The sequence below is a fragment of the Alosa alosa genome, chromosome 6 (genome assembly GCF_017589495.1).
Source record: "Alosa alosa isolate M-15738 ecotype Scorff River chromosome 6, AALO_Geno_1.1, whole genome shotgun sequence".
Taxonomy (NCBI): Eukaryota; Metazoa; Chordata; class Actinopteri; order Clupeiformes; family Clupeidae; genus Alosa; species Alosa alosa.
In genome coordinates this window covers 4,262,973-4,289,946 of record NC_063194.1, presented here as the reverse complement: position 1 = coordinate 4,289,946, position 26,974 = coordinate 4,262,973, and the positions used below count along the sequence as shown (strand labels likewise).

The window sequence follows — 26,974 nt, the reverse complement described above, 5'->3', positions numbered from 1 at the left end:
CATTCTCATCACACATGCATCTCGCCCACTGATTTGAAGCTTCCGGAATAGGAAGGAAGGTAACACACTGACTTAATAAACATCCTAATTATAATGTAATTATAATTATAACCTATCTGTACACTTTCAAAGTTTACTTTGATTTGTCTGTAGGGACCCTTTCTACACTACCAGCGAAGTGTAAGGCTAATGTGAGACTTGTCAGTGGTTTGAAAGTGGGTTGACTGTTTTTGACATGGCTTGCTGTTACAACCTATAAGCCATTTTGTTGCTAATGCAAACAACAGTGTATGTCAAAACTCCTCTGATTACATACAGCGGGGGAAATAAATATTGAACGTATCAAAAACAATTTCAGGAAGTATACTTCTAATGAGGCTATTCACATGAAATTTACATTAGTATTCGCTCAGGTAATCCACATATTAAAATAATCCAAACATTAAAGTCCATAAATAAAGTTATGTGTAATGAAGTGGAATGACGCAGGAAAAAAGTAGGCCTATTGAATGCGCCTACTGAAAATGTTTAAATACTTTGTGGAAAAACCTTTGCTTGTAACGACAGCTTGAAGACATTTCCTGTATGACAAAACTAATCAGTCACAGTATTCAGGTGTGATTTTGGCCCATTCTTCTAAACAGATAGTCTTAAATATTGAAGCTTCCAGGACTGAATTTTTAGTTCCTTTTAGAAATCTTCAGTTGGATTTAAGTCAGGGCCTTGATTTCCTTTCTCTGAAACCAATTGAGTTTCCTTTTGCTGTATACTTTGGATCGTTGTCCTGCTGGAAGGTCCACCAACATCTTATCCTCATCATGGCAAGATTCCCCCAGAAGAAAATGGCTCCATTCTTCACTCTTTCAACTGTCTGAAGTCTGCCACCATGGGATGAAAAACAGTCCCACACCATGATGCCTCCACCTCCCAACCTTACTGTTGGCTTGGTATTTTTAGGGTGATGTACAGTGCAATTTATCCTCCATACATGATGCGTATTATGACATTCAAAAAGTTAAATTATGCTCTCGTCTGATCAGACTACATTCTCTCATATTACCTAATATTTCATTGGCTTGTCCAAATGTTGTGTGGCAAACTTAAAACGAGCTTTGACATGTTTTTCCTCAGTAATGAGTTGTGTGGTGTTAGTGTGCATAGAGGCCATGGAGATGGAATGCATTATGATTTTCTCTGTAACAATTGTACCTGCTGCCTCCAAGTATGGACCCTTTCAACAACAAAAACAAAAACAATGCTTGAACATTCTATTTGGGCCCCAATCTACCTCCTCTGCATTAAGATAACATATGGAATGTTAAAAAGGAAGTCTTGTGGGGCCAACTATGATGCTGATAATGGATCTCTCTTGAAAGGGTCCATATTTCTGGTCAGAAATCTTGTGAGGAGCTCTTGTGCATGGCCAGTGGATGATGCAGTGATGTCCCTTCCACTTAGATAATGGCCCCAATGCTGCTTACTGGAAGTTCAATCAATATGTTTTGCAATAGTAAGGCTGTGAAGGTCTTGTGAGTGCTCTTTGCTTTTACCCATCATGAGATGTTTCTTGTGTGACACCTTGGTGACCAGTTTTGCACTGATGATGGTCTGAATGGGACCGAAAACGTTTTTCACTTTGGTAGCACTTTGCACTTTTCATCACTGGTTTGATTGCTTCAGCAACATTGGTGTGCGAGTTCTTTCTTGACTAAAGGACACAACGGTTATTTAACACATCTCTGTGTCCACATAGGGACCACACAGTTTGTGTTAAGAGTGTATACCAGTTTATATTAATTTGCACAGATAGTAGAGAAATTACTCTTACAGATTCCAACTTGTTCCTTGCCTTTTTTTGGTGTACTGCTTTTTTTTAGCGTGTTCAATACTTTTTCCCTCTGTCCTTTTACTTTATTAAACATAACTCTACTTATGGACATTTGGATTGCTTTTATATGTGTGGATTACCTGAGTTAATACTAATGTCTGGTGAAAATGTCATGTTAATAGCTTCACTGGAAGTATACTTACTGAAAAAACAATTGAGGCGTTCAATACTTATTTCCCCAGCTGTAATTTTGCTCCCAATCAAGAGTTATCATGCATAAATAGACCCAGGTTGTGTTTACACCAAACCAATCCTTTAAGGGCCTACATTTCATTAGCCTGGCCCACCCAAAAAATGCAGTTGGAAAAATGCAGATATACAGAGGCAAAGGTAGACCCACATACATTGCTTCCTGACTGTTGATGCTGTTTATTGTCAGTTTAGTTTAGGCGAAGTAGGAAGTAACATTAGGAATCTCTAATCAATGTGTTTGGTAAGGCTGGACCAATGATTTCAAAGTTAGTGCCCGTTGTGATGCAAGTGTCGGAAACGAATCCCAATTGAGTCACCAGACTCTATTCACTTTGTAAATGAGTCTGGATTTTTCTAGGCCAACATTTCATTTAAAAATGACAAAATATTATAACATATTTGATGTGATCCAGAAGTATTTTTATGACCCAGTGTCCCACAATGGGTTGAGCTCAGTCTCTTTGGGGGAATCCTTAGAACATTGATCTTCCTGAGGTTATCACCAGAAAATCTCACCACCTTCATCAGGAACATGGAAAGAACCTGCTAGCTGCAACTTATGGATTGCAGCCAAACCTCCAACAGTGGCTCGGGAAATTGTTCACAGTTCCCTCGCCTTGTAGACTAGTCATGTCATTGGTACGGCCATATTGTGTTGTAAGTGAACAGTGGGCTATGTGTTGCCAGGGTAGTCTGTGAAGGGCGCTATTTGGACACTAAGGATTGGCACATACACTATTCATAGCGAGCACTGTGAATATTTGGTCAGATCAGATATTATATTACTGCTCTGTAATCGTGATGGGGAGGGAGCATCTCTTGGAAAGAGGTCGAATACCTGAATGTGAAAAGGAAAATGTTTTTTTTTTGTCTTTTGCATTTTCATTCAGATTTTCTTTTTACAATCTACATACAGATGAATTCAGACTGATTAAAGTCAAATATGCCATTGACTTCAGACCATGACACTTCCATCCAATAAATAATGTGATTGCAACCCTCAGGCCTACCAACTTTTCTAATTTTGTGATTAGCCAATATTTAGTCATTAATGCATTAGGCTACTTTATATTATTGACGGGGCTTTAAACCAAAATAAGTGTATTGTCCTTAACTAGACACACAGATGTGCTGAAAAATCCTTTTTGAGAGTGCAGTGCAGCCACTCGAAAGCAGTAGGCTAAAAGGTCTGGAGGTCTGGAAAGGTTTTTTTAGTAGCCTATTCATCATCATGTTTAGCAGGCAGTGAAAAGATAATCACGTTTTCAGTTTGTGTACATTAATGTAAAAAGCATAAAGTGGTAGGCTTACTAACTAAAATACTTTTCCATTGTTGACACTCAATCTCCCATCATGCCATTGTCGCGATCGTAAATTGACGCATGCTCAAGCAGAGTTGGCGGGTGGCTGGCTGGGGTAGTCGAAGTCTTTTGTCTGCAAGCAGAAGGGACGTGGTTGTAAAGTAACACAACGTTCTACTGTATTTTTCCCACATAACAACTGTAAGCTTGTGCAAAATAAGTACCAGTCACGCTGTTTCCAAGTCAGAGCAAAAGGCTTTTCACTTCTGTGTGTCCGTTGTCATTTCTGTGCAAAGGTAAGTTCCATTTTAGTCCATCCCAGTAGCCTTGCAGAACGTTGAGGTTTGTTTGGCTTGCAGCTGTAGAATCATCGTGCAAAAAAGCGAACCACGTGATTTAAATGCTTGCTCATTCATTTTTGTTGTCTTAATTTCACTGTGATCAGTTGCTCGTATCAGCATGTTGACCAAGCCTCCTCGTGCAGCATTTCCCAGCTCCATGAGACGCGTTTGTAGCGTTGATTCAGGTCAACATGGAGGAGGAGGAGGCGGGAAGCCATGACTGAGACGAGCAATGCTTGCAAATAGAGATGTACTGTTGGGCACCGTTTCCCACAGACATTGATTCAGCGTTACAGGTACCGGAATTGCAGTAATTGGCTAATTGTTTTAAACGAAAACGTCTTGATAATGTTGACTAGATATGTATTATCGCACAGGTAGCCCGAAGCATTCGTTAGTTTTACAACAGATGCCTAGCTAAAAATAATGTGCAGTGTCTCCGCTGCTGTTTTGTAACGGGGGGTGGGCCTCATCGTTCTGTCTATGTAGCCACATTTGTGTGTATAACAGTTAGTACAATTTCCTGTGCCATTAGATTTAATGAAGCACTACATTAGTTAGCGGAGTCAACGTAGTTTTTGCGTTAAATTACCTTTGACGTTATCGAAGGGCAGAAAACGTGTAGTCGGCATTGGCCTCAGTTTCAGATAGAAAGCGACTTTAGTAGCTGGTATTTGTATGATTAGTACTTTGTACAGACAGTGTTTATTGTATGCAAGGTTAATTTTAGTTTGGGAGATAATCTACCCGTGTTCTGAAATAGTTTGCACGTTACTTGATCTGTAGACTGTAGACATCATGAGGTTTAGAACCACGTGCACGGACTTGGCATGTAAATAAATGAATACATAATTTCGCGGGGTTAGAATAACACAAGCAATATTTCGGCTTTGTGTATCCTAAAACGCCCATTTACAGTTTTTGCTGTAGAGCTGTACTGAGCTGTATTTCATTAAAAGGCAGGTCATGCCTTCGTCCCACAGTGATTGTATATTTTTTAATAATTTGACTAAATTGACCAACTGACCTCAGACTTTGTGCAGGATGTGATGCCTTGTTGATTTCGAATGGTGTGTGGTGAGGGAGGGCAAAAGTATGTGTGTATTATTCACCCAATGGTAAAGAATGGGAAGTTGGTGGTGGTGGAGGGTGTGTTTAAGTAAAAGCCCTGCCCCCCCATACATGAACAGGAGGTTCACAGTTGAAGCACATAGGCCACAGACCCCCTCCCCATCACATTCCTTTAACTTTCACCTGGATGTGCTTCCTCTCTCTTCTTCTCTCCCTCTCTCGCTTGGTCTGTTCTTCTAAACCAATGCCTGTGTTCAAAGTTAGCAGCATGTAGCATCTTTTATGCTCCAGTAATATATCTCACAGCAGCATTCTCTGACCCACTGCCTCACAACTATCATCATACCCTACTCCTGAGCTTTTCTCTGACAGAGGCTTGTGCTAGCAGACCTTGGGGGGTGGAGGGGTGGAGAGCAAGTCATTTCAAATGGATTGAATGGAAGAGAATATAAAGCTAGTTTTGTGTCCTGCATGACCGTTAAATTTGAGACCCCTGCGTTTGATTCTCTTGCCATAACAACTTAATTCTGAACTCCATTTGAGGCCACTTTGAATTTTTGTCAATATAACTGACATTTAATTTTCAAGTCTGTTATTTTCAGGCAGTTTAGATCGCTAGTGTGGCTCAACAGTTTTACACCTGTGAAGATCTAAAGGTTGTGAATCCCCCCCCCCCCCCCCCCCCCCCCCCCCTTCCCTATCCTATTCTATTGAACGCAAGGTCAGCCCCAAGGTCCTGCATATGAAAACACATTGTTTTTGTCTGAGCTGTAGAGACCTGGTTACAGTAGCATCAATGTTGCTTTTGCTTCTGGCAATAGAGGAGAGGATTGTCAAAGGTGGTTGTGACCCAGGAAGTGATTCCTCTTTTTCTATCTTGGGGTATAATTGTGTATTGTTAATGTTGAATCTTTGTTAATTAATATACATTCAAGTGTTTGTGTACAGGATTTATTAATGTATGCCTGTGTTATTCCTCCATAGCACTGAATCATTCTGATTCAAAAGAAATGTAAGATGTTTATTTTTGTTAAAACCCTTGCGCTGCTTTCATTATACACTCTCTGATGTGAATACACAAATGTTTTCCTGATTTATTTAAGCCCGTAATAATAGAAAGGTTTTTTTGAAATGGCTGCATTAGTATCAGCCTGATGGAATCCTGCGTTATTTAGTCTGTAGAGTTTCCTGTGTTGGTGTTTCCTGTGACGAATCTGACCTTGCCGACTGTGTTGGAGTATGTTGTTGTGTTTTATCAATGCCATTCTCTGCTGCCTTGTGTGAATTTTCCTATTCCTTCCCCCAAATTCCACATGATTCATGAAACCCATCCCCTTATCCCCTCTCCCCTTCCAACCTCCCCCGCCGTCCTAATCCCCCTCTTGCTCTGTTGTATAGCTCTGTTGACGTTGAGAAGGAACCGGAAGGTTCCAGTGATCCTTCAAGCCGAGCATGAGCCAGACTGCAGACACATCTAATGATGCTCCCAGTGCAGGTGTCCCACAACTTTCTTCTATGCAAACTTTTGTTTATTTATTTTTTATTCCAATCCACACATTTTCTTTCTTTTTTGTCTCTTAGTCTTTTCTGTGTTCAGTAGACAGGGCAATGGAGTGTACTCAATTGTTCCAGCTTCAGGGTTTGGGGTGGTTAGCTTACAAATGTGCTTTGAACCGCCCATGGTGGGGAGGGACTAGGAAAAGGTGTGCTATGTTTAACTATGTTTAACTGTCTTTTCTTGAATGGGTATTAGAGGAGTTGATTTTTTTTTTTCTTCACATTTTACATTCAGTTCGTTTACCATCTTCATTTCATTGCATCAGCACACAAGGGCTTCTGGATTGGCAAAAGTGATGTGGAATTTGGTTGACTGAGTTCTAGAATGTTGTCACACTTGGAGGGGAAGTACAAACCTTGCAACAAGAATGTGCCAAAGAAACTTTTCCACAATGCTTACAGCCCCTTTTGATTCTGTTTTCAAATGAATGTAGTTATAGAATGTAGCCTAGCTGAAGTTAAAATTCACTGTTAAGATACCTGCTTCTTTATTCAAATTGGCGAGCAGCTGCTATGTGCTATATATTGCGAGTCAACTGTTAACATGTGTTGTCTCACTCTTTTGTGGGTAACTAGGCTTTATATGGGTAAGCAGGGCAGTGTTTTTGTTTACCACTTCTTTTCATCTGCTAATCAGTGAAATAAACGTTCAGGCTCTAATCTAGCCTTTTCTTTTGTTTGTCAAGATGGAAATTTCACACAATCCTATAACAACACAGCCGTGTCAGTTTTGACAGTAGAGTGAAACTTAACTTCAGTTTAACGGTTGTTCATCTACCCACCTGTTCAAGGTCCCTGGAGTCCTTTGATAAAGATAATGCAAATGACGTCAGTTTTCTGAAAGGGTTTAGTTGCCATTCGCTATTGTGGTCTGACCACTTATCTAAACAAGCTGGCTTTTGAGAGGACAAGAAGTCGTTAATGACCTCTGCCCAGGTGTCTGAGCATCCCATGGCAGAGTAGCCTTTTCACCTGTGTCTTTCAGAGCTCCGCTTTCAGCAGTTCCCAAGGCTGCACCATTGTCACCCTCCCCTTAAAAAAAAAAAAAAAATCACAAATAGACACTTTACTCACCCCCAAAAAAAAAAAAACAAAACATTTCTCTTACCCCCCCACCCGAACTCTTTTGCCCTTCGCTTTTACAGAAGTGCCCGCACCAGCGGCCCCAGCAGCAGCAAAGCTGGCGACCACCGCAGGAAAGAAGCAGAACAAGAAGAAGGTGGAGGAAGTGGTAGAGGAGGAGGAGGAGGAATATGTGGTGGAGAAGGTCCTGGACCGGCGTGTGGTGAAGGGACGCGTGGAGTACTTGCTCAAGTGGAAGGGCTTCTCGGAGTAAGTCTGTTGCATTCTTGGACGTTGTGCTTAAAGTATAGATGTACAGTAGAACCACCATGTTCATTTGTTATCAGATGGAAGAGCGAGGGTGTTGTAGGCTAACAAAGAAGGATGGCAGACAGAAAAGAAGAGAAATGAATTGACTGACAAAGAAATTGACATTTCGCACTCTTTGTTTCTTTCAAAACACTGGACGACAGTGAAATGTAGAGGTCTGCCCGCTCCTGCAATAATGTGTCAATTTTAGTTCCACTCCAGTCCCCATCTGTAACATTATGTCCTGCAGGATATGTAGGAGGCCTGTTCAGTTTTGCCTTTTGTCTCATGAAAGGAGCACTTGACACATACAACTGAAAAAGATGTTTCTGCCAGATGTCTAGTCTTAAGTTTCTTGGTTCTGAATGTAGACTACCTTTAGAAAGGCACTAACATCTGAAGTAGCCTTGTGGTGTCCTCTTTCTTTGTCATGCTTTCGATTTCGAGTTTTGACAACGGTGCAGCAAGAAAGAATTGAACCAATGTAAACGACTATCAGTCAGTTAGGCTGCTTAAACCCCGTTTTTTAATGCTGCCTAAGCCTAACATAACATCCAGCTCAACTATAATTATACACACTACTTTAATCATTTCTATATGTTATTTTGATGCACATATTTAATTTGCGGGAGTGCAGTATATCATCTGTTTCAACCGCACGCAGACTCGCCTCATCCTGCCGGCTCTCGCATAGAGCTTTCAAAACCCTGTCCTGTGCCGCACTCTTTAGCGTCGCAACCCGTCGCTCTCCCGTGGGAGTGCAGACCTCTAACTGAATTTACAGTGTGCTCGTTTCACACCTAAGTAAATCTACTGGTATTGTTGAATAACACTTAAATGAGTGCTGACCGCAAAATTAACTTGGTGGATGATTAACTTGCCTGGACCTGCTCATTGAGGCACACTGGACCTAGGGCCTCATGTACAAAGACTTATGTGGAATTCATACTAAAACCAGGGTTCTCACGGGTCATGGAATTTTGGGAATATCATGGAATTTTGATAGTCTATTCCAGACATGGAAAGTCAGGGTGTTTTATCATATTTGGGTCCAAGTCATGGAATATCAAAGAATTTTGTTGTAGCAGTTTGCAGGTTTCTTGTCCTGAGTATTTTTGATTGTCCCTTTAGTGAGGACAACACATGGGAGCCTGAGGACAACCTGGATTGCCCAGACCTCATCGCCGAGTTCCTGCAGTCCCAGAAGTCTGCGCACGAGGAGAAGAAGGAGGGTGGTAAGAGGAAAACGGGCGAGTCCGACAGTGACGTGGGCGGAGAGGAGAGCAGGCCCAAGAAGAGGAAAGACGAGGTGAGACTCCTTTCTGCACGCTAGGTGTTCGCTTCCTGTAAACCTGTTGCGTTGCAACCGCTGTGCCACTGCAGAGACAGCATTTTCAGACATTGTCTCTAATCTCTGTAGCGCTGGCTCTTAGTAGCTTATATGCTGATGATAATGGTGTAGTCTACGTGATGCGCAGGACTAAGCAGTATACCCACTTAAAATCATCTCAGTATACCCACTAAAATAGGCAAGAATACATATTAACATTTGGGGTTGTTCACAGTATACCCACTACAGCTAACTAGACTAAATCACCGTATACCCACTACAGCTAACTAGACTACATCACAGTATACCCACTACAGCTAACTAGAATACACCACTGGCTGATGGGAAGCATATGCCAGTACATGAATTGATCCATATTTCGTATTCCTTCTCCGGCTACAATTGACTGGTTGTTGAGCTCAAATGTCAATACTTATTAAAGTGCCTTTTTCTAAGATGGTCTTTTAAGGCTTGCAGTTGACTTATGAAGGAACATTTTTCTCAACCACACATGACCTTTACATGTATGAAGGTCTAGATTGGTAGCTTTACCTGCTTACAGGCAGACAGATAAAACAAATTGCACCAGAAATGCATTCTCTTTGGTGGAGGTAATGGTTATGCCAGCCAAATAATCATGATGAGGGGAGCAGATTAGGGGACCCCAAGCTGGAAAAAAAGAAATTGACATGCATTCTGCACTGTAGGCCATCGGGAGCTGAAATTTGTTGTACTCAGTCGGGGAATGTGTGCACATCCAAATTAAGGTGAAGGAGCCAGAAGTCTAAGATCCAAAGTAAAAAGACTTTGGGTATCAAACTCCAATAAATCAAAGCAAACTGAGCGCATGTGTGTGGACCTTCTTTTTTACATTAAGTTGCACTGAAAAACTTTCTTCAGGGTTGGTAGGTCTATAACCGAGTAATATTCTACTTTTTGGCAAGATGACACCATTTTTTTTAAATCATCTTATCTAGGTAGATTTGCGTGCATTTTTCAATAAGTCTGTCTGTCTGTGTGTTGTGCTATTTTAGGCAGAGAAGCCCAGAGGTTTTGCCAGAGGACTGGACCCTGAGCGCATCATTGGTGCCACAGACTCCAGTGGAGAGCTCATGTTCCTCATGAAATGGTTGGTACCCTGCTCACACTTGTCATATCCCTCCACACCTTTTTATTAAAAACAGTAGCCTTAAAACACTGTACTGCAGGTTGATTTGTAACTATGAAAAAAGGTTAACGTAATCACTGTGTTCATCTATTGTTACAACTTGGAACATAAACACCAAGCACAATCTGTTGCTGTCATACCATTACCATAAGCAACAAATTTAAAATACATCCCTTAGAAAGAACTACATGCTGGTATTATCTCCTGGACTTCAGCCTAGACTGTTACTGATGAAACAATAAATGAGGCATGGGAAGTGTACTTGCATATACTGTTCTAAATGTAATAGTCCTTCCTTTGGATGTTGTTTCCCCCTTAGGAAAAATTCAGACGAGGCAGACCTGGTACCAGCGAAGGAGGCGAATGTCAAGTGTCCGCAGGTGGTCATATCCTTTTACGAGGAGCGACTGACATGGCATTCCTACCCCACTGAAGAGGAGGAGAAGAAGGACGACAAAAACTGAAGGGTAGCGGAAGGGGTTTGGGGGGCGGTGGGGGGGTATTGCTTGGTTCCGACAGGTGAGGGCTGAAGATTGGCCGTTTTTAGATTATTTTCTTCTAAGTTCTCCTTATTTTGCTGCTGAAAGATCCTGGACTTTTTGGAAGCTGGTGTGGTTGAGTGAGCAAACTGATCTGGGGTGAGCGGTTTTGAGAATGGATTCGTGACAGATGAGGAGGGATGTGACCAAGAGGCTTCTCAGTTCCTTCATTTCTGCTTTGGATTATGGGAAATGTAGTTTTAACTCACAGGGGCTGCATTGTCTCTCTCTGAATGTCAGTGGATGGTGTAATCAACAGACTGGTTTATGGAGAAAAAAAAAATATTGTGTGAGTATACAACTTCATAAACTATTTCAGACAAATCCTCTATTCAATAGAGGTTGGGACTGCAAGATTGTTACAGTCATGTCCAGTAGTCTCAGTGTTGGTAAGTTGGTCATTTTAGTGCTTTAATTGATCTTGTCCTTGTTTCCCTTAATGTGGCTGTCTCTCCATATTATCATGTGATATGTAAATGCATGTGTTTTTACCAGGGCTAATGGAGCCTCTTGAGAGTTGTAAGCAAAATGAACAATATCTACCCCTCTTCTTTCCATTTTTAATATCCATTTTAATGCAGTGCATTGGTACACAATGAATACAAATGAAACCCAGTGATCTTTGAGTTATCTTGCAGCTACTGACTAAACTTTAAATGATCAGCCTTTGGAGGAGAGAACTACATTTCCCATAGTCCCCTAGAAACTCCTTAACAGTTAGTGTTTATTGTAACATATTCTTTTTGAAATGGTTAGGGGAGGGTCAAGAATGGTCTACATGTTTGGCCTACATGTTTGTAGCGATAATTGAAGAGATTCATTAGAGATCATTGGGTGGGTTTTGAGTGGGGGGGGGGTCAAAAAAGTATATATTCTAAATCAACAACAGAAGGACACTGCCATAGTTTAGTGTAACCTAATGCACATCCTTGTATCAGTGTCCGGCAGGTGTTCTTTGCTGTCAAGGCCAATCAGATTGAAGTGGCCTTTGCCTCTCATTCTGTTCATCATGTTTCAAGTTAGCCAATGTTACAACGTTGAATGTAGAGTGATGTGATGTGAACTGCAGGACACAAAAATGCAACAAAAAAAAAATGACCAGTGACCCTGGGTACCCACACTGTCCGGGTTGAGAGGTTCGGTCCAATCAGCGCTTAAAGCTTAAACGGTCGTCATCATGGTTTTATTGTACAGTTTAATGTGCCTCATGTTGAAACGATCAGTAAATGGCACAGACATTCGCTGTGGATGGTATTCAGTGACATTCCGAACTATAGCAAGTGCAAACCCTTTGGACATGTGAGTGGGGGAATTGACTTTGAGGAGATTGTAAACACCCATTCCAGGAAGCAGGCCACAGAGATGCTCTTGTGAAGTCTTTTCTGTTTTGCTACAAGCTTTCTTCCAGTGCTTTAGTACTGCTTTATTGTAAATCCTTTTGTTTTTCTGTTATAAAAAAAACATGCATGTTACTACTCTTCATTGTCACTTTGTAGGGGATACTGTATTTTGTTTTGAGTTTTGCAAAATAAACCCTAATTTTTAAGAAACAAACTGTGATCCTCCTTTCTATACTGCTTTGTAGTGTAGGTCAATTTGGCCAGAAAGACAGGCACTTCTTAAAGCAGGCCTTATTGCGTAAGTAGTTGAACCCTTTGAACATGGGGCCTCAAACATGACCTGTAGCTGCCTGGTGGCTCTAGCTGTTGGCTCTACCTAGGTAAAACATTGTTTTCTTTTTTTAGTTTTTGTACAGTACTAGGTGACGTCAAGAAATGGAGATCTAGGTGGAAAATCGCTGGAATTCTCCTTTAACCCCAGTTTAATTTACTCCATTTTATTTCCAATATTTCAAGATTTTATTCTAAAGTATACCTAGAACTTGGATCTGTGGTTTTATTTTGGGATATAATGAACAAGGCAGGACCTACAAGGTAAAATTCTGACCTTTCCCTTGCACTGGGCATAAACAAAAATTCTATAGATGCTTCTGATTGTCTGGAGCTCTGTTCTGCCGATTTAACAATACTTGATTCTCATCAAAAATAGTTACACAAGTACAAACAAATATAATTTATTAACCCAAAAAATACCAAAACATTTACAAAAAGTGTATGCAATTCACACATTAGAAAATGCTGATACTGCACAGAAAATATATACATAAAAAACATGGCTGATGAAAGTTTTTCCTGAGAGCTGCCATGTATACAGACAAAGAGCCAATGTAGGAGTAGAGAAATTGTAAAAGACATGTAGGCTATTGCAACACAATTGAACGACTCACATACTACACAATATTTGCCATGTCAGTGTTTTTGTTCTATTGTTTTGTTTTGACATTAAAGTCTAAATTAACTTTGAGCTGTTGGGCACTAGTATTACTCCTTGTAGAACTACTTATCTTGTATTTTAGCTTTTGAATTATAAGGCCGCATACATGTATGTTCAGAACCATTACTTTTAGATAAGCACACAGGTCCGTTTTCCAGACAAAAAATGCTTTTCCTATGAAGAACATCCATCATTTGCACCACCCTATAGGTCTATAGTTTCTGCTGTCTGACCTTATCCCATCCTGCTGAAAGGTAGAGAGCACTGAAATATTGGTCAAATAATACTGGGTGTGTGTGTGTGTGTGTGTGTGTATGTATATATATATACACACATACACACACACACACACACACACACACACACACACACACACACACACACACACACACACACACACACACACACACACACACACACACACACACACACACAGAAATATATATTATTTTCATGTGTGGGCAAATGTCACCTAATGCAATGAAACGGTCTGCAAGAAAGATGTAATGAGGCACGCAATGCACATGGATACTTTGCAATATTGTGCTTTTTACCATACCTTTAGAACCGTGTAATTATTGTAGGTCTCAAAAGACTACACCCACCCCCCCACCTCTCTCTCTTTCTGATGGCAAAATCAAGCTGCTGCACTTAAAATTAAATATCCAATCAATAAATAAGAAGTGCTTGCTTACTCTCTTCAGCTTGGTGTTTTCAATCACAGACCACAGGGATTTCCCCCATGACACGATTTACCCAAACCATGAAGCCGAAGTGACTATTAATGTCTCAGTAGATACACAGGAGGGGAAGGGGGAGGTGGGCACACAAAATAAAGTTGAAGACATTGAGGAAAAAAAAAAATCTATACACTTGGTTGTCACACTCAGTGGAAATCAAGTCTTTCTGAATAAGGCACACTTATCACTAGACTGCAAGACAGGCTACTACTCATTGACACTGCATTTAAATGCTCATCTTAAAAGGGTTTCAAACAGCCTCCTAACTTTCACCGTTGTGAGTTTGTTATAAAAGTGAACACACAAGCAACAAAACATGTCAAGTATTTCATTGGGTAGTATGGAGATAATTTTGGTGGATTTCACCACTCCTGAATGCCCACTGCGGTGATCTCATTGCAAAGTATATATTTTTTTCTGATAGTTCTCAATTCAACTGTCTTTGGTGTCCGGTCAGCATAGACATAACAATGTTTTCTTTCACTCAGAGGTCTGTGTTGTTTGTTTGAAAGCACACCCATGTGTGCCACTGTCCTATTTCTGCAGTGTTTCAGGGGGTTTTTTGTCAGCAGCTTTGCTCTAATGATTATGATGATTGACATCCGAGTTCTGCACTCTCATTTGTCCTATTGTTCCCATCCTGTTCAAATGAATGCAGTCTGTTACTTACAATGTAATTTTCTGACCTTCATCTCTAAGAACAGTTTTCAATGGGAAGAACCACCTCCACGGAGATGTAGGAGGAATTTCTCGCTCCAGTACCTGAGTCCTGAGAACAATCTTTTTACATCGATTTCACTTCAGCCACTCACTTCCTCTTGTCCTTCTGTTTCTTGCCGGGCTTGCATCTTGACTGTGATCTCGTGGTGTTGGGGGACAGAACGACACGGCCGTCTGTGTTGAACTGAAGCGAATATTCCTGCCTGGAGTAAGGCCTGTCTTCTTCATCCCTCAGTCTGGAGAAAACCTCCTGATAGAGACTGCTGAGGCGCTGCTTCATCTCCTGGACCGAACGGTTAATCTCAGCTTTTTCTCGGAGCAAGCGGGCCCGATGACGCCGAAGGCCCTCAACGCTGTGCTCCAGTCCAACGACGACGTCCAGCTTTCTCCTGCGGCAGTTCTGTGCCGCCATCTTGTTTTTGCCTCTCCGACGGATGTCTCGGACCAGTGTGAGCTGGGCCTCACTCAGCTTGTGCCTGGCGAGGAGCTGGTTGAACTCTTCTACAGGGAGGTTGATAATATGATTGGTTGAGAAGGGGATCCTCATCGAACGGGCTCTGCGCTCGTCACGACTCGTAGACTTATCCTGGACCATAAATTCGTGTGGCTCCTCAAAACAGCCTTTTTGGGATTTTTCTGCATTTCGCCGCGAGGACAGCGGCTGGTTGTAAGTGTGATCGTGGCTGACGTTGTCTAGCCACGGGAGGTGTTCAAAGCGGCTAGGCTCTATGTAGCTTGCCCGACACACTTTGCTGGTCTCTGTTGTGTGTCCTTCAAATGCGCCCTCCTCAGAGTCTTCCATGCCCTCATACCCGGGATCATACCCAACAGCCCCCTCTTCGGAAAAGGACCCTGCAGATGACAGCGAGGAGGAAGAAGAGGAGTCTGAAGACGAGGAAGAACAGGAAGCCTCGGATCCACTCGGGGAGGCAGGGCTGTGGCTGAAATTTAGGGAGAGCCCTGAGTCGGAGTCCTCGAGGTGCTCGGCCAGCTGGCTCATCTGAGAGGGGTTGAAGCCTTCCTCCAGGGCCAGGTCCATTAAACTAATCTCGTCCAACAGGGACTCCTCTAGCAGGGGTCTGAGAGGACTGGCCAAAGCTGGCTCCTCTAGAAGGTTCATCAGCAGAGCAGGATCGACCAAATCGGAATCGTTCCTGGCAGTGCCATTCAGCACAGGGGGCAACAAGAGATCTGCTATTTGAGGAGGCCCAAAACCAAAGGTGCTGTTGGAAGAGTTGCTCGAGTAGTGGTGTTGTGTTGAAGGTGTCTGGGCAGCATCCAAATGGGACAATCCCGCCATGGCATCCTCGAGCACTCTGGGCACAGAGGCTTGGTGCAGGCTTACATCTTGATGAAGCAACGTATCCAATGACCCAGTGGCTGATGCATGAACGTCATTACTGGCCGGAGAATTCAGCGGCGGCTCATCCAACTCCATATCCTACAAAAAACATGACATAATGGAAAATAGGTTTTCAAGGGTGAACTGGCATCTAAAACTCCTTTGCAACAACATACTACAGAAAGATTTCAAGTTATTTTACAAAACAGGAACCAGATTCCCTAACACCTGCTGGGTGGTTCTCTGGGAGAATAACGGCAAATGTCCCCAAATGTTTCGTCAGTCACAATTATGGACTAGGATGTGGATTGGGCTAATGGTTTAGACAGACAGGTGTAGAGTGGGATTTACCTGGGGTTCCATGATGGCCAGAAGATCGTGCCACTGCTGCTCCAGTTCCATTGATGAGTCCCCTGGGATGAGGGGAGACAGGAGGGGCCTCTGGGCAGAGAATGAGACATTTTCATCCAGTCCCATCAGCTCTGGGTCAGGCAGCTGACAACAAGAAAAAAAAAAACACACATTGAAGTACACATAATTAACAACAAAAACAGCATGTTGCATTTATATAGCACTTTTCAAGGCACCCAAAGTGCTTCTCATTGAAGGGTTTCACTAACCACCACCAATTTGTAGCACCCAATTAATAAATGAATAACCTAATCCCATGCATGCCTATGCACTGACAGTGATTGCTGAAGACAAAGGCATAAAGGACCTGTGGGCCATGTGGTATTTTCTTTTCATAGTATGGTAATTTACAATTTACAATGGAGATAGCAGTCAGCAATCAGAGTCTAGTGTTCACTGTTAACTGAACTGAGCACCAAAGAGCTGAATCTATGCTTTAACTAGGGCTTTCCACATGGTTGTGCAAGAGAACTACATTTAATGTGTCACAACCATAATTACATTTTATCACCTCTATCCAAAGTAAAACCTACTGACAAACTGAACTTCAGAAGAGATTGTTATTTAAACAATCTTCCATCAACCATCCAAACCAACACACAAATTGCCCCATAAATGGATATTCTTTAGTAGTGAACATCATTGATGTTCCTCACATATTATCAGCCTGGGTTTTCCCATGCTGCCTTAAGCATGCAATTTTTTCACGCTGCTAGGCAGCCTGGATTCTATGGACTTCGTTTTCACCTCAACGAAGGAACCAATCACTGAACGGAGGGAGGGCAGCAAGACGATGATGAAACACCAAAGCCGTTATGAGCTATGTACAGACGCATTTCATAGACATTCGGAGCGCCCAATAAACGGCTCTGGGCATTCGTAAACCACGTTTCAAATACGAGAAAATGAATGTCTAGTTCCCAGACCCCATCTCAATGAGATGTGGTCTGACGTTAGCCAGGCTATTATCAAACACCCACACACAAAAAATTGAAACCAACCAAACAGCAAATTGTTCCCTCAGACCATTTACCTCTGCCTCTTGCCCTAAAGTAGAGGTGTCCTCCAGTAGCTGTAAGCACTCCTGTAGGGACAGTGAAGTGTCCACTTCTGGGCCCATCAACTAAAGGAGGAGAGAAGAGAGGCCTTAAAAAACCAAACTCTTTTCACCTTTTCATACATGTGCAATGACACGACTTGCTCATCCCAAGGCAAGACTTAGTGGGACAATGTCAAGCTTTGGAGATGTCCATGTGTAGCGTATGTATATATGTGTATTGGGGCGGTGGTAGCGCAGTGGTTAAGGAGTGGGGCTAGCATGCAGTAGCTTAAAAGGTTGTCGATTCAAGTCCCGCCTACCACCATTGTGCCCTTGAGGAAAGCACTTTTAACCCCTTGTATGACATAATGCAAGTCACTTTGGATAAAAAGTGTCTGCTAAATGAATGAATGTAAATGTGTAGCACAGATATCAGCTTCGTCCCAAGGCAGCTATTGAGCTGGGGCTTAAAAGAGGTGGAATCAACCACAAAAATAACTGACATGCAAAAATGAAGATTTATGTTCAGCTGTTCCCAGAAATCGATGCCAAAATATTTTAAAAATGAAAAATGGTGCATCCATATCAATTACTACTGAAACATGCCATGGCTTGTCAATAGAAACCAGTCTGGGCACGTGCACCGTACGCCGGCGACCCGGGTTCGATTCCCGCCCCGTGGTCCTTTCCCACCACGACTCTCTCCCACTCGCTTCCTGTCATTCTCAACCATCATATCACATTAAAAGGCATAACAAGCCTTTTAAATATACTTTTAAAAAAAGAAACCAGTCTACACTTATCCACTCATCACTGTTTTTTAAAAATGGTCTATCCCAGACGTAGAGTCAGGAGGGTTTAGTCATTTAGGCCAAGTCATAGAATCAGGGAATGTTGTTTGTAGCATGACTTAATTTGAGTCATTATTTATCAAAAGTAATATTTTCCATTCAGATTTCTTCCTTGGGTTATTTCATGTTTTCCATAATACAGTGTTTTTGTCTGTTCAGCACAAAGGCAGTCCGATTTTCTATTCATTATAGCTCATGGACATTCAGCTTTACTCCTATACGATCACTATCTGGTAAACTTTCAGAGAAGGAGCAGTGTACTTACAGGTAAGGCCATTTGCTACCCGTCACAGGTAGGGTATTTGCAAGGACTGTACTTCCCTGTCAGATAAAACCAACCAGACCGGGACAGCACAAAAGCTTGAAGAACTTGAGTTGGTATTTAGGTCAGAGATCTGTGTGTGTGTGTGTGTGTGTGTGTGTGTGTGTGTGTGTGTGTGTGTGTGTGTGTGTGTGTGTGTGTGTCCTCCTTGAGACTGTTCTAGACAAAATCTCCAACAGAAACATGACTCATGCCTCTACATTGTGGTAACTAATGCAGCAAAAATAAATAAATAAAAATCAATTTTCTTCACAGATTGGTACATTATGCCAAAATGTCTCTGAATACACTTACATAATTGGCTTTACCCATCAACCTTTCATGCTGGTACAAATACCAATCTTAACTGCCATAAAACAAGCCATGAGTTGAAGAGAAACGGTCCTCATTTCATACAGGTAGACACCCTCTGGCTTTAAATACATGTAAATATAAAACTGGTTTAAATACATGTTATGTAATCTTACAGGCATGCTCAAGTCTACTGTAGGTTCAATAGTCCCAAGTATCTGTTGCACCATAATTCTGCTTCTTTTAAACGACTATGAATGATGCCTATATGTGTCACTTTTTATGACCTAGTAGATGCTGTGGCTAATATAGAGGTGTGAGATGGCAAACATCTTTTGTCTTTCGGTCATGGTATCCAGTGAATATTAAGATATGAGAGCACCATAAAATTATCCACGCCAGTTGTTGGAAGATGTGGCTCACATTCTTCATCATAAAGTACTGCAACTTTTTTGTGGATAAATATTTAATTGGCTTCTCTTTTTGATCACATCTTGTACATATTTTCTGAAAGTTCTCAGGGCTTTACAAACTTATTGTGTAAATAATACTGAGAAGTATAGTTCTCAACGGGTCGGGTCGGCACGACGGGAAAATATAAGCAAATGACTCGGGTCATCGAGGGTATTGCAAAAAGTATCGCTAAGATAGCCACATCCAAAGTTGACATGGTTTTTCAGTCACAATACGCAGAAGAGGAGAAAATCACAGTTTTAAGTAAATTTTCACGCTAATGTGTTGAAACTTCACCTAAATAACGTCAGGGTTTAACAGTCAAAACGTATGTTTTACGTCGGGCCGCGGGCTGGGTTCGGGCAGATAATTCATGTTGATGTGTCGGGTTACATCGGGTCCAGGCTTTAAAAGCCATGGGCCGGGTCGGGTTGTAATTTTCAGGCCCGTTAAGAACTCTAGTGAGAAGGTGTTGGTTGCTTTGAACAGGATCCAGTATTGTTTGCGTTGTGGCTACAGAACTGTTTAAAAGGCTGTGATGTAGGTGAAATGCAAAGGTTAACAGGTAGGCAGCTTTCTGGGTGTGTTGAGTGGAAATCCTATAAAATGGCTGACATTTACTGGTTTTGTGCAGGCTCTTACCTCTTGTACATTTGCCCCAAACGGAAGGTCCCCATAAGTGTGATGCTGCCCTCCAGTTGTCCAAATGTCAGCACGGAACTCATCCTCGTCCTCCTCATCAAAAGAACTCAGAAGAGGTTCTGACGGTGGCCGGTGGTGTCCGTAACCAGGGCTGTCAGATTGCGGACCTGGATCTGCTTCCTGAGGCCACAGGAAGTTCAAAATATCACCCTCCTGCAAAAATAAAAAAGGAGTCAAAGTTAATAGGTAATCTCTGACTGTACTTTGAATGTAGACTAAACAGACTTCACAATGTCATATGCAAACATAAATACAGTTAACATATCAAATGTCTCTGTTCAAGGGCTGGCTTTCTATTTTAGAAAAAAAAAATTCTGTTTTTTCTGTGGTGTCCCATAAAGCCCTCCTGATGATATAATATATTTATTTTGAACAAAGTGTCTGGTATGACCCCCAACAAATCAGTTTATGTATCTACTACAGACACCCAACACAAAGAGTAGAGAGACAGCTAGAAATAGATTTAACCTTTGCATGCTCCTAAACCAGAGCTCAGTTAATCCCACTGCTTCGGTTGGTCCTACGTCCCCGACTCCCAGTATGCACTAAATTTAGATAGGCTTCCTAGCCCGGCGATTGATCCCAAATGTAATGAAGAAACACCTCAGCTGTTGAGGAACAATGGCCTTAAATCCTGAAGTGGTTTGGTGATGGAGCATCGTTCATGACCTTGACTGGCTTGGTATATGTGTTGGTGTAATACATCTGAGCTGAGGGACTGACAGAACTATTAAATCATCGATAGATGTCATTGCTGACCCAAGTCAGTGACCTGAGACTAAATGGAGAAAGATCCATATCTTGTCTCTTCAGCACCAAGAATTACATGGGACTAAAAACTGAGATTATGAGCTTTCTTTACTCCCCCCCCCCCATTTCATACATTTTATAAACTATAACTAATAATACATTCAGTGAATACTGTAGTTGTCACACACTGATTGTTCTTACCTTGGTGCTAAGTTTATAGAATCCCTATATTCCACTATACGCCTCAACTCTCCTTTGCTCTTCCCTCTATAATTGCCTTACTGACCGATTGAAAATACCAAGTACAGTGTACTTTTCATGTTGCTCTTGTCTTGTGTGGCCTGTCCTTTCAACAGGGTTCTTGCAGGTTTCAGTGAGTCAAATGTAAGACCTTTTTAAGACATTTAAGGCCTTAAATTTAAAGTTCAGAATTTTAGACTTTTTAAGACCCCACGGGAACCCTGTTTCAATTTTATGTTTCTGAATGATGAACACATGTTATTTTCTGTGCTAAATGATAAAAACCGTGGCCAGTTTCTGAGGATTTACAGTGCTGTTTAGTTCTGTTTACCATCACCGTTTTCCTCACTCACGTGGATACTAGTCATCCACATATGATAACATGAGCATAAAAAAACAGAACTGTTGTCCACTGAATCCAAACACAGGTCATTGAAGGCTAAAGGGGGCACAAATGTACACTCAAGATGTCCAGTGAAAAGATGAGGTGGAGGGGACTCCATGTACTCGATCACCTGACCAGTAAACAGGCGTTGCGAAAGCGAATGTGTTTGTGAACCCCCTCCTCATATTTCAAAACAACCACCCTCAGAGAAGCCAAGCCCAAAACTCTCAGCTCAAGCGTCTTGACGACGCCAAAAGAGACCACAAACCTGCCCAGTCAAGTGCTGTTCCTTTTATTGGGGACATGGTTATGCTGGACAAAGTGTAACTGAGAATCCTCCGTGTCCATGAATACATTTTTCAGAGTTCTGCTTATTCCAGGAAAAGTAAAATATAAGACACCTCCCCTTAATCTTTCATCAACCCCTGTCTGCGTCTCGATCCCATTGACTGAACTGACGAATGTGCTCAAGTCCAGGAACAGTAAATCAATCAGCAGCTGATGTGGAAAACACCGGAACATTCTAGACCAGTCACGCCTCACAGGCAGCAACAACCGTATGTCTGACGCTTTGATCCAATTTCCCTGACACTGGATCCCAATCCGTGAATTAGTGAAACACACTCAGTGAACACACAGTGACGTGAAGCACACACTAATCCCGGCGCAGTGAGCTGCCTGCTACAACAGCGGCGCTCGGGGAGCGGTGAGGGGTTAGGTGCCTTGCTCAAGGGCACTTCAGCCGTTACTACTGGTCGGGGTTCGAACTGGCAACCCTCCGGTTACAAGTCCGAAGGGCTAACCAGTAGGCCACGGCTGCCCCCCATGGTGAGAGCAGGGGTTTTCAACTAGTGGTCCGCAGCCCACTTGTGGTCCGTGAGGACATTGCTGGTGGTCCCGGACCATGGATTCAGTATTGTAGTTTCAATGTGGGAATCAGTATTTTTATTCAGTGGTGGTCCTGGGGTTGCGTAATTAGTCAGAATGGTGGTCCCTGGTTCACAATCAGCTGAAAAGCCCTGATTTAGAACATAATGGAAACAAAATAATGGTTTACATGTTCAGAAAGTATTATTTTGTTAAACCATCAGAAGGAGGAGTGAATATTTAAATGCCCGAGGCATACCAGACTTGTGCAGACTGAGACAAATGCTAATGAGTACCAGTGCAGGGGTGAAGGACAAATGTTGGGTCTTTTGCTCATGTCAGACTAACAAACACATGCCCTGGGTCCAGAAATAGACAAGTTGGTCACGCGCAGGCAAAAAAATTTGAGCTGTCCTTGCCAACACTTAACAGCACTGGAGTGAACAGTATAGGGTCGGGTCGGCTGGGGCCGGTTCATTCAGGGGAGAGAGAGTGTCCTCACCTCAGATGGGGCAACAGGTTGAAGTCAAAACAGCTCATCAATCTAACAGAGCATGTGTGCCACTGCCAAGGCACAGTGTTGACTAATGAAAGTGAAAAAGACAAAAAAACATTTTTTTAAATCCCTATAGTGTCCAGAACCTATGCCAGGAGAGAGAGAGAGAGAGAGAGAGAGAGAAAGAGAGAGAGTGTTTGAGTGAGAGAGAAAGACAGAAAGAAAAAGAGAGAGAGAGAGAGAGAGAGAGAGAGATTGAGTGAGAGAGAAAGAGAGAAAGAAAGAAAGAAAGAAAGAAAGAAAGAAAGAAAGAAAGAAAGAAAGAAAGAAAGAAAGAGTGGTAGAGTCCCCAGGCGGAATCCACAACCGTTCTGGTAGATGGGCACAGTGCCAAGGCTAGTCGCATTCTCAGACTGAAACAGTAAGTGCAAGCCAGGCAACCTTGGACTTGCCAGTTTAGCAAGCAGTTATGGTCTTTTGTTCGTCCAATAAATGTGCCAGAATAATGTCAACAGAAGTTCTTCTAATATGTATCCACAAAAAATGAAAGTACATTAGTATGAAGAAACTTTAAACCCAAAAGTGGATTTTCCCATTCAGCCCGTATAACGGTCTAACTTTACTGACAAAATTCATTTTTAACCAAGAATAAGGTGCTTTAAAACCCACATGGTAAAAGCATCTGTCTGAACATATTTTTGTGAGCTGACACACAATAACCAATCACTTACACATCTCCTGGATTATTCTGAAGCTACCAGTAGGGGCTGATGTGTCAGACAACACATTGTAAGTCACATGCTGTCAAAAACGATCCGGTCTCTTTCGGTCACTAGGACACCACAACATGCGGCGTGCAGCTGTTAAGTAACAAGGGACCTGTCGAGCCTTGCTCCCGCATACTGACACACGATGCCTGGCACAGCCACCAACTCATACCCTGTAACAACAACATAAAGTACTGGCAACAGCGGGGAAAGTACCCAATGTCTGTAGCTGCATAGATGTCAACAAGTATATCCTGAGGATTTGGTACCATATCAAAGGCTTGGAAACTATTCAGAGTGTTGTTCCTCAATTTAAACAGGCCTTACTTCCCATTAATCTCCTGATCATTATAGCTGGCCATGTGCCTTTAAAGGATACATCTCTTGTAATGCCTGATTTCTACTGTCACTCTATACATGAACACGTCTTCATTAGTTGGAGCCTTTGCAATTGATCACACATAAATAACCCTGCTCTGTTGTAAAACAAAGGCTTAGATCATCAGCAGGATCTACTTCCTGGAAGTTTCAAAGTCCTTAGTACAGCTGGCTTTGTTTGGGCCTCATCCAGTTTTGACAGCATTTGTTAGCTAAATTATTGCCATAATGGCACAGTGCACTTGTTTGCTGGGATTTCTTTCCACAAAGTAGTATCACACCAGGCCCTAGGCTCACAGGTATGGCAGCCAGGTATGTGATGTGAGATGTGTCAGTGTCAACAGCAGCTCTGAGACGCTAGTTCATAGCGTCAGTGGAATCTACCTCTTTGATGAAGTCACTGCCGTCCTGTTGTCCACTTCTCGGGAGTGGAGCTACAGCGCCTGGGGCGGTGTCGTTGTCGACAGCAATTTGTCCATAACCCAGCTCTCCAATTCCTCCTCCACCACCACCTCCTCCACCACCTCCACTTCCTCCTATTCTCAGGCCCAGGTCTGGCAGATCTCCAGAGCCGTCCAACCCGGTGGTGCCCTCCAGCTGTCCAGCCTGCCCAGACACAGGTGCCAGAGACTCAGGCTCCCGGTGAACCAGCCAGGCCTCCAGCTCTGTGGTGGGCAGCTGCAGGCGATCCAGGGAGCGCACCCAGCCGAGAAGCCTGCGGGCAGTGAAGAAGCCATCGAGGTCCACACTCTTGGGGTGGAGGTCCTGGCCCTCCAGAGAGTTGCGGAGGTTGTGGAACTGCGTCTGCGTCAGGGCAGAGCTCTGCCCAAGGATGATCTCCCGCAGAGGGGGCAGGTATGGATCCACATCCACACGCATCCCACATAAGCTAAGCAGGATGGCCACCTGAATAAGGCCCTCAGTCAGGTATTTTTTTAAGTACATTCCCATTGACAGCTGGGGAAAGGCCCCAACATACACCACAACCACAAATCTGATTATTTACTTTAGTTTTGGTTTGTAAAAATAGGTATTAGACCTAGATTTAGCCTGTGTCCTGTGAGCAAGGCTTTTATGATGAAATTACAACAGGGTTGTAGGGTTGTTTGGCTAGGGACAATTATTTAGAAATAAAGAAAAAATATCTTCCTGTTATCTCTCTCCAGTGTGACTGCGGACATCCTGAAAACAAAAACAAGCATGTTTCAGTTCACACAGCGCTTTACACATGGACTGCTTCCTGTGCAGACGAAAACTGGTAACCCTACAAAAGAGAACGATCAAATAGTTATTGCCATACTTCGGTCACAAACATTACTATAATAGATATATTACCATTGTAATGCATTAGGATTGTCGTAGAAGCATGTTACAGAAGAATAAGCTTACATTCGGTTTGGACTTTGTTCGTTAGCTTATCTACGTAGCACACTCACCTACTTCTCAAACTTGTTAGTGAATTATCAGGGTGGTTCGGTTTTGGTCACACGACAACGGTTACATGATGTAATCTTAACATGGCCAGGAAGGCTGCGCACTACAATAGCGTTGAAAGGATAGATTCTCAACTGTGTTACGAATAGCCTAACTTGTAGAACCAAAAGCAAAAGATGCAACTATGTTTCATTCGAAATGTGAATACCCTCCCTTTGTATCAACCACTGCACAGCATTTGTTTCAGGCGTTACGCAGTTCAGTTCAATGTAGCCGGGTAATCTATTCTAGCATGGCGAGCTTGACTTGTGAAATTTGGGAAACACAAAGAAACGGCAGCAGCAGGTGCTGAAGTTTAACCGTCAAGTAAAGGCTGGTTTGTGAGATGGGGTAGCCTAATCGGGTTCATATCGAACTAAACTTCTCAGAACTTTTGGAGAGCAATTAATACGCGTGTTTACTAATACGTTCTCTTCAAAACCATGCAAGATTCCGACAGTTGGAAAGGGACATAAAAAGTCATGTATCTACGTTAACTGTTATGACCCATTTCACGAGTTCGCCTAAGCAAGGGCTAACACCGCTAAACAAAGGAATTATAGCCTACAATAGAATAGGCTATAACGCAAAGCTGTAACGTATATGAATACAAAAAAATAGACAAACAGGAAACTAAGATACGCTACTATATAGACTTACCCATCAGGGACTTGGATGTGCTGCCTATAAACAAAGGTCTCAGAATAGGCTGACTCGTTGTCTTTGTGTGGGTTAACGGCAGAACTGCACTGACTGCACCCTGTTGCGTTTATAAACCCCAGAGCTGCCGGTGAATCATCACTATCTCCTCCCAATGTGACGCGGCGAGTTATACTTTTTTACACACACGGCAACAGCAGTCTTCACAGGCACCAAACTAGTTTGTTGCACAAGACTAACCTACTTCGGATGTTGCTTCTTGTTCGCTCGTTCTTGCTGCCATGCGGAGTTGCCTACGCCGGTAGCGCTCTGCTATTGGTCAGTATTATGGCTTGAGCCCAGCAACTGGTCAACAGGTGGAAGACAATGTGCAATGGCAGTAGGCTGTTCAGAAACTGTGGATAGCATATCACTGTTCAAAAGTTCAGATACACCAAGGTTTTTAGTTTCCACATTGCATAATTGCGAGCTGTCTAGAGAGTGAATTCGTGGTTTAAGAGGTCAAAAATAAAGTGGTTAAAAATGATGTAAACGTCAGTCATCATGGCCTGTCTGTCATGGCTTCCACCACACTGACACACAAAAGGCTTTAGCATAGATAGCCGAGGCTACTCTTTGTCCCCACTTTTCTAGGGAAGGCCAGGGAAACATCCCATCGAGCCAAGCACCCCTAGTGGCAAAATGTTGAAATCAGCCCAATAACCTATCAAGTGCACTGTAAAGTAAACCCTTACGCACGGTACCGGGCCGCAGGACATTCCTAACCGGGCCGTAGCCTACGACATGAGTTAAAAAAAAATGCATGCAAACTAAACTAAATTTAATTCGCAATAATGTCACATTTTTACATGGCATAGGCCTATATGCAGTTGTTTGATTGCACGCATGTTTGCATTTTGCAAGGTCTATTTTCTTACGTCTGTCTGTCCCGCCTTCAACACTTATCTTGCCTTCAGCGCTGCGCAGCCTCAGGTCAGCTCACTTCACTTGATCAG

General features: G+C 42.6%; 2 protein-coding genes across 4 annotated transcripts; one reads left to right on the top strand and one right to left on the bottom strand.

Moving 5' to 3' along the window:
* Nucleotides 1–3,463: 3,463 nt before the first annotated feature.
* Nucleotides 3,464–12,312, top strand: cbx1a (chromobox homolog 1a (HP1 beta homolog Drosophila)). Of its 2 annotated transcripts, none has more exons than XM_048246795.1 (6): nucleotides 3,464–3,677; nucleotides 6,192–6,288; nucleotides 7,496–7,682; nucleotides 8,853–9,030; nucleotides 10,086–10,180; nucleotides 10,539–12,312. In XM_048246795.1, the coding sequence occupies exons 2-6, from the start codon at nucleotides 6,246–6,248 to the stop codon at nucleotides 10,681–10,683; spliced, it is 648 nt and encodes a 215-aa protein (XP_048102752.1). In that variant the 5' UTR covers nucleotides 3,464–3,677; nucleotides 6,192–6,245; the 3' UTR covers nucleotides 10,684–12,312. The 2 variants fall into 2 exon arrangements, with proteins under 2 accessions (XP_048102752.1, XP_048102753.1); XM_048246796.1 differs by lacking the exon at nucleotides 3,464–3,677 and adding an exon at nucleotides 3,770–4,018.
* A 504-nt stretch (nucleotides 12,313–12,816) lies between these two features.
* Nucleotides 12,817–26,309, bottom strand: nfe2l1a (nfe2 like bZIP transcription factor 1a). 2 transcript variants are annotated; one of them, XM_048245573.1, is made up of 6 exons: nucleotides 25,980–26,300; nucleotides 24,231–25,028; nucleotides 19,904–20,116; nucleotides 17,339–17,428; nucleotides 16,246–16,389; nucleotides 12,817–15,993 (listed from the first exon to the last, which is right to left on the bottom strand). In XM_048245573.1, the coding sequence occupies exons 2-6, from the start codon at nucleotides 24,795–24,797 to the stop codon at nucleotides 14,641–14,643; spliced, it is 2,367 nt and encodes a 788-aa protein (XP_048101530.1). In that variant the 5' UTR covers nucleotides 24,798–25,028; nucleotides 25,980–26,300; the 3' UTR covers nucleotides 12,817–14,640. The 2 variants fall into 2 exon arrangements, with proteins under 2 accessions (XP_048101530.1, XP_048101531.1); XM_048245574.1 differs by lacking the exon at nucleotides 17,339–17,428 and having other exon boundaries at nucleotides 25,980–26,309.
* Between the last annotated feature and the right edge of the window lie 665 nt (nucleotides 26,310–26,974).